General features: G+C 40.2%; 1 protein-coding gene across 1 annotated transcript; it reads right to left on the bottom strand.

Annotated features, from left to right (window-relative positions):
* Positions 1–7,376: 7,376 nt before the first annotated feature.
* On the bottom strand, positions 7,377–8,491 carry nkx3-1 (NK3 homeobox 1). Its single transcript, XM_071354232.1, has 2 exons — positions 8,157–8,491; positions 7,377–7,933 (listed from the first exon to the last, which is right to left on the bottom strand). The coding sequence occupies exons 1-2, from the start codon at positions 8,356–8,358 to the stop codon at positions 7,527–7,529; spliced, it is 609 nt and encodes a 202-aa protein (XP_071210333.1). The 5' UTR covers positions 8,359–8,491; the 3' UTR covers positions 7,377–7,526.
* Between the last annotated feature and the right edge of the window lie 3,539 nt (positions 8,492–12,030).

The following is a 12,030-nucleotide window of genomic DNA, read 5'->3' as shown; positions in this document are numbered from 1 at the left end:
TTTCAGCAGCAGGGACTGGGAGACTAGTCAGGATCAAGGAAAAGATTAACGGAGCAAAGTGCAGAGAGATCCTTGATGAAAACCTGCTCCAGAGCGCTCAGGACCTCAGACTGGGGCGAAGTTTCACCTTCCAACAGGACAACGACCCGAAGCACACAGCCAAGACAACGCAGGAGTGGCTTCGGGACAAGTCTCTGAATGTCCTTGAGTGACCAAGCCAGAGCCCAGACTTGAACCTGATCGAACATCTCTGGAGAGACCTGAAAATAGCTGTGCAGCAACGCTCCCCATCCAACCTGACAGAACTTGAGAAGATCTGCAGAGAAGAATGTCAGAAACTACCCATAATACAGATGTGCCAAGCTTGTAGCGTCATACCCAAGAAGACTCAAGGCTGTAATCGCTGCCAAAGGTGCTTCAACAAAGTTCTGAGTAAAGGGACTGAACACTTACAGTATGTAAATGTGATATTTTTTTTAATTTATTTATACATTTGCAAAAATGTCCCCAAAATGTTTTTGCTTTGTCATTATGAGGTATTGTGTGTAGATTGATGAGTGGGAGAACACAATTTAATCAATTTTAGAATAAGACTGTAACGTAACAAAATGTGGAAAAAATCATGGGGTTGAATACTTTCCAAATGCGCTGTAAGTAAAGTGATGTCGATTTCATATATATTTTTTAATGCAATCTCTCCAATATCCAAATGGAAAAATCTTTATTACCTCTTCAATGATGGATGAAGGGTGCTTCCAGTGATGATTTTAGCATGTAAATCTTGGTGGGGCAAACAACAACAACATATTGGGATGCATGCCAGAAAAGCCACTACACTACACAACACGAAGCAATACATTAATTGCACTATAACGGTGACAAACGGTGCCCACAAATTGTTAGGGCTTACATAAATCTGTCCCAACAGCAGTCCCAACACCTGACCACTGCTACACCTGGCTATCAGCGGAGCCTTGTCTGGGAGCGAAACAGTTCATTCAGCCTCATTTACCGCCTTTAAAAAAACATAGCTGATATGGCTGACTTGTTCAACTAATGTGGTTTCTACTGACAATTGAGATGTACAAACTATGGCATAAGGGGACGACAAGCGGATAAGATGCAATCCGTAATTTCGATTAAGACATTAATGAGCGAGCGACGACGGACGTAGTCAATATAACTATTTGTTTAGCACTTTTGAAATGTACAGCGACAGAATTCAGAACATTGGCTGTTCTTACAGTGTTCTCCCTCTACACCAAGTCAGAACCGTAGGATAAATAAAGGGGGCATATAAGCAGACAATGAAAGCTCTTTCAATATTCGATGATTACATGTACACCACCAAGTTGAACAGTAGGGGAAATTAAGAAGTGAAATAGATTATTAGGGTGAGGCACATTGAACGGCATTTGGGTCTTTCCGTGTCAAAAAAGATACATGTCATATAACACTATTTGACGCGTTAAATAAGCTTTTAATTTGACACATCAAATAGCACAATTCTATTATAGAATGTTGTGTGTGGTGAATTTGCACGTGCAAGCCAAGCGCCACCACTATTATCAGTAGCACTGTCAAAGCTGTAAGTTACAAAAAAAGTTTGCAAACAAGCACACACCGGCCACGAACGATGTGTTTACAATACCGCGTTGGTGAAAATAGACCAAATTATTAGAGTGAGGCACATGGGCTATTAACAGCTTACTATACAACATAAACTTAGTATTACTTTCTTAGCTATAGTATGCATATCTCCCTTGCATATCACATCATTTATGCAGCAGCATACAATATATTTTTGGACTCACCTTGTGAAGTTGGCGCGGCGGTACTTTGTGGGCTAATTTTGTCATCAAACTTTGTCATCAAAGTCTGGCATTCTCTGGATTTATGGTGGGAACTCTGAAATATAAAAACACACAGCCACTCCACTCCACTCCATTGAATAGCAGGCTAACGTTAATGGTTGCTTTGCAATGCTTGCATTTAGCCACTGATTCCTTACAAACCACTTATTGTTGAATATGCGATTTCCAACTTGTTGTGTAATCTTTATGTCCAATGGCCGATGTCGACTTGATTCATGATGATGACTGCTAGCTAACCCAAAGGGTTGACATTTTGGATGTTTACCCTTACTAAGGACTTAAACTTGGCAATGATGTAATGTCCCCATGAGTGACAGAACACTGAGCCAATCACGGCACAATGCTCCTATTTTCTCCTGGCTCGCCGCACCGCCACAGAAAGCACTGAGCTAGGCTGAAACACCTGCATTTTTGAGCTGCCTCACTCAAGAAAACAAAAAAGAGACCATGTTTGTATGCGGCTTTATTAACTCAATGAGATATATATTTTTGTACATTGTTTGCAAACTGATATGTGACACGTATTAATGGCAAAATAACATGCAAAACAGGCAAGCCCAATTTCTTTTAAATGTATATATATATTATTACTTTTTTTTTTATCTAAAAATGTGGGGCTCAAAACAGGTGAGGCTCTGCCCTGAATGACGGGTCGCCACTGGGTAATTACTTAAAGAGCATGTCGGTAGTCATTCGATGGCTCTATCAAAACGTAATGAAAGTCGATTGAGTTTTGAGACACTCATTCTTAAACTCTGCCTGACCTTTAAAAACATTGTGAAATAAGTCAAACTCTTCATTAGAGTTAAAGTTAATCCTGTTTATCCATAAACTATTTAATTTCAGTCTGGCTGAGTGGCTCTTGCAGTTCCATTTGAGTTATGCTGTAAATATTGTGAATGACAATTACCTTGTATTGTTCTTTGAAATGTTGTTCTCTGCATGTTTGTTTAAAGGCCCAATGCAGTCGTTTATCTCAATATCAAATCATTTCTGGGTAATAATTAAGTACCTTACTGTAATAACCCAATCTGGCCCTCAAACCATCATGGTCACCTAATAATCCCCAGTTTACAATTGGCTCATTCATTCCCCTCCTCTCCCCTGTAACTATTCCCCAGGTTGTTGCTGTAAATGAGAACGTGTTCTCAGTCAACTTACCTGGTAAAATAATGGATCAATAAAAAATAAAAAAATAAAAATATCTTTCCTTTGAAATTAAGAAACAAAAATAGCTTTTTAGCACAAAAAGACATTTCAAGCATGAATTTTGCTAGGATTGTCTGAGAGTGGTTTAACTGATGGCCCTAATTGGAGGAGCCTAATGGAAGGGATATGTAACCTGAAAACTAGCTGTAATTGGCAGAGACGTTTGGATAGCTCTTTGTTATTGGTCTATTAACTTATTACGCCTGGTGATGTCACCAGGCAGGCCAAAACTCTAACCAAGAACAACCTGCTGACTAGAAGGTCCTGTGTAAATTGTTTTTTCAACCAGCAACTAATAGGAAATGACACTGATCACTTTTTTTCATACTTTTACAGTTAGTTTCATCAGCTGTTGTACATATGATACGATTCACACAGGAAAACAGAATTTTGACTACACTGGGATGATAAAAATGCATTGCACCCACTACCCTCTTTGTATCTGAGATCAAATCAAGACAGGCTCTGCTAGAGCAAGGGGAACCAGTGGTTATCAGGGGAGGGGATCAGAGTGGGCCTGTGCTGCAGGTGAATGCTGCTTGGTCTGACTCAGCGTCATGGCCCATTGTTCCTGCCCTCACTCTGAGTGTCATGGATGAGAACTCATCTGTCCAGGAGAGCACCAGGAGAGGGGCTTCTGGAGGACACAACCACCAACTCAAAACACGTCTGAGTCATGTACAATGAGTCACAAGAACAGGCCAATGACAATCAAGGTACATTGAGCTAAATTGAGATGGAGTAGTAGACAGCCCCTCCAGACACTGAGACCTCAGGCTTGGGAAAGCAGTGTCTCTGTCTCTGCTGATAAAAGCGAGACCCTTGCCCTTTGGCAACATGCCTACAGGAGGCTATGTGATTGAGTGGGGTGAGGAGGCACCAAATACAAGCCATGGATTTCAGAGTTTGCTTGAAACAGTCAACTGGAGAGAGTACATTCCATGGCTGCCACAGAGGTGAGTGGGTGGCATTCCATTTTTCACCATGATATCTTACTCTAGGCTACCCTTACGCTACCCTGCCTATCTCAATGAAAACATTGTCAGTACAGAGATTGCTATTATTAACTGGCTTGACATTGCTGAGAAATACAGTTTGGGTGGCTCTGTTTTACACATAACCACATGCTAGTGGCAAGGACAATAGTGCTATCTTGTGTATCAATTTGACGTCAGGACAGGACAACAATAATGTCTGAGAGAGACAGATCTAGACAAGACATTTCCTAGATAGATGTTGTTTTTTATGCTGAAGGTGTGGCTACCTACAGTATCTGTATTTCCTGGTCCTGTTCCATCATCAAATATGTTATAAGTGTTTATTACTGATTTATAAAATATAAACAAAAACTAACTATAGTAGCCTACTTATAAAGCATTTGCAAAACCTTCATAAACCATTATAAAAATGCACCTTAATTAAAATGTTACCAAAGTATCACCACAATTACGTGTAAGATTGCCTGGCTGCCATGCGAGAGTCACATGCTTAACTCAACAACCATTTAATTGTGGGCAGTTTTACCCCATATTTGATCCTGAAGGATACACTAACTTTGATTTCCCCCATAGCTCCATGTGTCCATCCCTTGCCTGTCTCACATCCCTTGCCTGTCTCAAGTGTGATTGTGGGGGAAACCATTTCACATTTCACGTAGTCACCACATTGAGGAACTGCCTTCAGTATAGGTCAATTAACTAAGGTCGATTTCCGAGCCACCGTGGAGATCTAATTAGCATAATACAAACATCCCCATAAAAATCTGTCAGTTTAAACTAGAGATATGTTTTTGTTGCATGGGATGTGTCTCAATCAACCGCATCCTCTTATGTAACACTTCCACATTTGCGGTGAAAGGTGACAGAGCTAGAGCGGTATTTGTCCGACGGTGAGACATCCGGAAAATTGGTCTTACAAAATCGTCTGTAGTGTCCGAACTATTATGATCCCTCTATGGAAAGATGAGACTCTCACGAACACATACATGTCTGTTGTTTTGCTCTAGGAAGCCCACTCCTCAGAAGGTCCCCCAGTACCAGTTGAAAAAATGAATGGAAGTGTATATATAGACAAGGTTTAGTGCCAAATAAAAAGGGTTAAATACATGTAAAAAAAAATATATAGTAATGTTTCCTGATCTTTCTTATATCTCTCAGATATAGGACAGACACTTCATAACAAACTTCCTTTAGATTTTTTGGGGGGGACTATCAGTTGTTCCATGTAGTGAATCTGTTATTCAATGCGTTTGTATGGGCTAATAGCAGTTAGGACAAAAATATTTTTTCATCAAATACATGTTTTGAATATTTTTTTGATACTTCAAGGGGTCGTAATTAAAAATCAAACAGCTAAATGATCCTTGGTATGACCTTCTTAAAACAACCCCATATAGCTTAGTACAGGTATTCCCAAACTGGGGTACGCGCAATGCCGTCGGGGGTACGCCAAATAAAAATGTGATTCACATTAAAAAATATATAAAAACTTGACCGCTTGCATGATGACGAGTTTCTCACACAACTGGCCTATCTGGGTGATGTCTTTTCTCGCCTGAATGATCTGAATCTAGGATTACAAGGACTCTCCGCGACTATATTCAATGTGCGGGACAAAATTGAGGCTATTATTAAGAAGTTGGAGCTCTTCTCTGTCTGCATTAACAAGGACAACACACATGTCTTTCCATCATTGTATGATTTTTTTGTGTGCAAATGAACTCAAGCTTACGGACAATGTCAAATGTAGTATATCGAAGCACCTGAGTGAGTTGGGTGCGCAATTACGCAGGTACTTTCCCGAAATGGATGACACAAACAACTGGATTTGTTATCCCTTTCATGCCCTGCCTCCAGTCCACTTACCGATATCGGAACAAGAGAGCTTCATCGAAATTGCAACAAGCGGTTCTGTGAAAATTGAATTTAATCAGAAGCCACTGCCAGATTTCTGGATTGGGCTCTGCTCAGAGTATCCTGCCTTGGCAAATTGCGCTGTTAAGACACTGATGCCCTTTGCAACTACGTGTCTATGTGAGAGTGGATTCTCGGCCCTCTCTAGCATGAAAAGTAAATACAGGCACAGACTGTGTGGAAAATGATTTAAGAATGAGACTCTCCAATACAACCCAACATTACAGAGTTATGTGCATCCTTTCAAGCATACCCTTCTCATTAACCTGTGTTGAGTTATTCACAATTTTTGAAGAACAAATAAGGTTTTATATGTAAGATGGTTAAATAAAGAGCTAAATTATTGATTATTATTATTTGTGCCCTGGTCCTATAAGAGCTCTTTGTCACCTCCCACGACCCAGGTTGTGACAAAAACTCACACTCATTCTTATGTTTAATAAATGTATCGTATAGTGTGTGTGTGGCAGGCTTACAATGATGGCAAAAAACAACATTTGAGAGTGTGCTGACCCTGGTGCTAGAGGGGGTAAGCAGCTGGAGGTTGAATGTTTGAAGGGGTACGGGACTTTAAAAAGTTTGGGAACCACTGGTTTAGTAGAACCCCTCCCCGGCTTAGACAGGGTTTAGACTCTAGTTTTTTTTTAAAGACAAGTTGATGTCGAATCGAGTCTCAGTTTAAATTGATGGATAGGGGCTATTTATCTGTTAAAGAAGACAAGCATAGTTGTTTAGAGAAGGCCCTCATCACTCAGGTTTTCCAGCCAAACCCTTATCTGCTCATGCAATTTGCTAGTATTATCAGAGTTTAACTACAGGTACAACCATTGTTTGCCTCGAGCAACAGTTTCTGTAGACCCTATTTCAAGCATTCATTCCTGCATGTAAGTATATACATTCAGTTTAAAGCGACACTCATGGCTCGCACAGGGAGAGGTGTTTGTCAAGAAATGGCAAAATAACTGTTGAGTCATACTTTATTTCCACAACTAGCCATGGCCCAGTACATAGTGTTCTTTATCTGAATCATCTCAGAGCTCAGAATAGTGCCATTTATGCTTGCTTAGCTGTAACTCAGCAACATGGAAAGAGTCAACTTGAGTAAACACTGTTTCATTTTTAATAACCATAACTAGGCTACTCTCTAAATGAAATGGTGAGCTGCATGGGTACTGACAAATTTAGCACGATTTCTATTACTACAGCTGGCAAAACTTTTCATAGACCTTGACACTGCAATATCATTTGAATTACTTAGTCTCAACTTCAAATCAGTCACTCTTTATTTTCTTGCAACATACATTTTCAGGAAAAAAACTAATAAATAATTATTTTTGCCGTGATAACATACTTATAGAGGTATAGGCTACAAATAAGAAAATGACAGCTGACAGTTTATGACATAGGTAGGTTACAGTGTATAGCCATAGAAAAGTAGATCAAATACCTATGTTACATAATTAGCTTAACATGCTCCCTCATAAGGAATAGTGACCATATTGACATTAATATTATCCAGTAGATTTAATGTTCACCACAGTGTTGGTGTCCATGTGCGATTAAAGTCATACACATATGGTCGGAATTGATATGTTTTGTACAACGTGGTGAGAAGTGATGCTCTGACTAAATCGTCCTCTGTATTTAGTCCTTCTGACTTTTGAAATAAATTCTTACAGTACTCCGTAGCTTGCTGCTTGCGTTTGGTTTTGTATCTTCTGTTCTGAAACCAGATTTTAATTTGCGTCTCCGTCAATCTCAACGTGTTAGCAAGATTGGCTCTTTCAGGAGCGGACAGGTACTTCTGGTGGTTAAATTTAGTCTCCAGTTCTAGCACTTGCAGATGCGAAAAGGCAGCGCGCGAGCGTTTCTGTTTGCCCGCTGATGTAAAACTTTTCATAGCATCTGGGATACTGGAACTAGAGCTGGCAATGGAATCTGTAAAAGAAAGTAATGATTAGCCCGTTTGTGGTGTGGTGGCTTTGCGTCAAAAGTTGGCAATTGACAGGCAGGCTGCCTACTCCACAGGTTCATATATCGAATATGACCTTTTATAAATGTGTGTGATTCCAGGGAATCTGGGACACCACCGTCAAAATATAAATGTGCCTATAGGCCTACACTTTCTTTAAGTAGCCTAAATAAGATCCAATGTGCTCACCTTTCCGCGCTCCAAATGCGGTATGCTTTGCGCAAAGTTCCGCTGACTGTGATACCTGATCGTGCTGTTGGTTATTCCATTGAGCGTATCCCTCCTTGGACTTGTGTGAAGAAGAGCACCTTACGTTTAGCCGTGTCTTTTCTTTAATGGACAAGATGTCCTCGATGAAAAATGAAGTTAGTGGCTTGACAGTCTCCGACATTTCTGCAGTTAGTAATCCACTTTATTGGCCAACGAATGTAGACTAAGGCTTGAAAGAAGCGCGCAAGCCAAGTACGGAATGTTGTCCCGGACACTGGGCTAACTCATATCTTACTGGCGCCTCAATTTATACTAATACTGTAGTGGTCATGACAGCAGCAGCGACTGGCGAGGCGGGTCTCCTCGTCGACGCAAATGTATCTCTGCCATATGGCAAATGATTAGAATTGCATGAATTAGTTGAATTAAGTTGCACAATTTTCTCTAGCCTCAATGTAAAATGTGTAGAACTGCAGAAAGTTCACAAATGTACACTACCAGTCAAAAGTTTGGACACACCTTCTCATTCAAGAGTTTTTCTTTATTTTTACTATTTTCTCCATTGTAGAATAATAGTGAAAACTATGAAATAACACAGATGGAATAATGTAGTAACCAAAAAAGTGTTAAACAAGTCAAAATATATGTTATATTTGAGATTCTTCAAAGTAGCCACCCTTTGCCTTAATGACAGTAGAATGAGTAGCTTTCCATGGTGTGGTGTGGTAGGGAAGAGAGATGTCAAGGGAAGCTGATGGAGGTAATAGGCGAGGGCAGAGGGCATGTGGAGGAAAACGGATCTGTTTGTCATCCCTAGATTGCAGAGGAGAGAAAAATGTACTTTTTAAAGATAATTTCCTGCAATTATACACATTTTGCAATGGGGCATAGAGAAAATGTTGCAGTTTTAAAGCAATTTTTCTGCAATTCTACTAATTTTGCAATGGGGCAGAGATGCAGTTTCTGTCAAAAGTTTTGGCATTCTCTTGGCACACTCTTGGCATTCTCTCAACAAGCTTCACCTGGAAAGCTTTTCCAACAGTCTTGAAGGAGTTCCCACTCATGCTGAGCACTTATTGGATGCACACTCTTGGCATTCTCTCAACAAGCTTCACCTGGAAAGCTTTTCCAACAGTCTTGAAGGAGTTCCCACTCATGCTGAGCACTTATTGGATGCTTTTCCTTCACTCTGCAGTCCAACTCATCCCAAACCATCTCAATTGGGTTGAGGTGGCATTCTCTCAACAAGCTTCACCTGGAAAGCTTTTCCAACAGTCTTGAAGGAGTTCCCACTCATGCTGAGCACTTATTGGATGCACACTCTTGGCATTCTCTCAACAAGCTTCACCTGGAAAGCTTTTCCAACAGTCTTGAAGGAGTTCCCACTCATGCTGAGCACTTATTGGATGCTTTTCCTTCACTCTGCAGTCCAACTCATCCCAAACCATCTCAATTGGGTTGAGGTCGGGTGATTGTGGAGGCCAGGTCATCTGATGCAGCACTCCATCACTCTCCTTTTTGGTCAAATAGCCCTTACACAGCCTGGATGTGTATTGGGTCATTATCCTGTTAGAAAAAAATGATAGTCCCACTAAGTGCAAACCGGATGGGATGGCGTATCACTGCAGAATGCTGTGGTAGCCATGCTGGTTAACTGTGCTTTGAATTCTAAATAAATCACAGACAGTGTCACCAGCAAAGCAAATGTCAAATGTCAATTGCTCGTGTTTCTTGGCCCAAGCAAGTCTCTTCTTATTATTGGTGTTCTTTAGTAGTGATTTCTTTGCAGCAATTCGACCATGAAGAGTGAAGGAAAAGCAGCCAACAAGTGCTCAGCATATGTGGGAACTCCTTCAAAACGGTTGGAAAAGCATTCCAGGTGACTACATCATGAAGCTAGTTGAGAGAATGCCAAGAGTGTGCAAAGCTGTCATCAAGGCTAAGGGTGTCTACTTTGAAGAATCTCAAATATAAAATAATTTTGATTTGTTTAACACTTTTTTGGTTACTACATGATTCAATATGTGTTATGTCATAGTTTTGATGTCTTCACTATTATTCTACAATGTAGAAAATAGTAAAAATGAACAAAAACCCTTGAATGAGTATGTCCAAACTTTTGACAGAAACTGCATCTCTGCCCCATTGCAAAATTAGTAGAATTGCAGAAAAATTGCTTTAAAACTGCAACATTTTCTCTATGCCCCATTGCAAAATGTGTATAATTGCAGGAAATTATCTTTAAAAAGTACATTTTTCTCTCCTCAGACCAGAGGGGGGCCACTAAAAGATTCGACTCGCTTGAGCCGGCCCTGTGTTGATGTCATTAGATTTTATTTTAGTCATTTAGCAGACAATCTTATCCGGAACAGTTAGGGTTAAGTGCCTTGCTCAAGGGCACAGACAGATTTTTCACCTAGTCAGCTCGGGGATTCAACTTTTTTCTTACTGGCCCAGCACTCTTAACTGCTAGGCTACCTGCCACCCATATGACCTAGATGACTAATGATAGGGACAGACCTGCTGTGCTCAGTTTACATTGTTTTATTATTTTAAAATCTCTTTATGTCATGGCAGTTCATAAGTGTGACATATGTGTGACTAAAATGAACCATTCTATAAATATTATTGCATGGATGAAATTATTTATATTTATATTTATTTGTTAGTATAAGAAATTCAATGCACTACTGCATTTACCAGTGTCTCCCTGATCTTTAGAAATCTTTAGAAATGCCAGGATTAATTAATAAAATATTACTGTTCAATAGTGGAAATACTATTGTGATGTGATCAGATAGAACTAGGAAGATCTGGGGATGTGGCCCTTTGTCTTGTGCTCGTTATTGCAGCTGTGAGATGTATTATTGAGAGATTTATTATAGTGTTTGTAACAGGATAGTCATATTCATTACAGCCATGGCCTGGGTTTAAGGCCCCTGTTACCTCAGGTCTAGGGGAGTAAGTGACCCTTGTGTCTTCGCCTGCTGTGGGCTGCTAGTGCCAGGGAGGGGTCAGGGTGGGTGGCCAGCCGTCTTGGAGTGGGTAATGTGTTCAGCAGATTTAGGCCGGCTCCTTAACCAACAAATACATTGTTCAACGGCTGTTTGTTTGTTGTGCTCTACCATTTTCAGCCTGACCTCTGCCTGGGAAAGGGGGGTGTTGCAGTGGCACTAGTCCTCTGAGAATTGAGACTCTGTTTGTAATAACAATAATCTAGGGATGACAAACAGATCCGTTTTCCTCCACATGCCCTCTGCCCTCGCCTATTACCTCCATCAGCTTCCCTTGACATCTCTCTTCCCTACCACACCACACCATGGAAAGCTACTCATTCTACGTTAAATTTTACTTTCCCTTTTTTTTATTACACTGCAGGTCAAATGTAAATAACACGTTTGCTTTAGAGATGTACTTGAATTTATTGTCAATTCATTATACCCCCAGTTTTGTTTATTCCCCTTATTTTATATGACAGATTGGATCTCAACGGAGGTCAGGTTGATTTGAGTTAACTTTCTAAGTAGATCATGTAGCCTAGTACTTTAAGTAGAACAACTTTACCAGTGCATGGATATTTTAGTGTCCAACTTCATTTCAAACATGAGTTGCTTTCATGTAAACATTGTATTAAGATGTTTTGTTTGATAAGGTTCACCTTGAATTCTTTCTCTGTCTGCCTCTCTCCCCCAGCTCCCTCTGTGAGTAAGTTTCACTGTAAGATGTATCTTCTCACAGTGTCTTTATCCCGTGTGTACGTCTTTGAGTCTCTTTCCTGTTTAATGTTTTCCCCCGATGCCTATCTTAATTGTAAATGCACAAACCCTGTTTATCCATTATCCTGGCTATGTCA

The sequence above is a fragment of the Salvelinus alpinus genome, chromosome 19 (assembly GCF_045679555.1).
Source record: "Salvelinus alpinus chromosome 19, SLU_Salpinus.1, whole genome shotgun sequence".
Taxonomy (NCBI): Eukaryota; Metazoa; Chordata; class Actinopteri; order Salmoniformes; family Salmonidae; genus Salvelinus; species Salvelinus alpinus.
Note: the sequence above shows the minus strand (reverse complement) of the source record. Positions and strands in the feature narration are given on the sequence as shown.

Excerpts from the sequence above, each read along its gene's own strand:
- nkx3-1 (XM_071354232.1), bottom strand. The coding sequence starts at position 8,358 with ATGTCGGAGACTGTCAAGCCACTAACTTCATTTTTCATCGAGGACATC. Across the intron at positions 7,934-8,156 it reads CGCATTTGGAGCGCGGAAAG|ATTCCATTGCCAGCTCTAGT; the intron begins GTGAGCACATTG and ends TTTCTTTTACAG.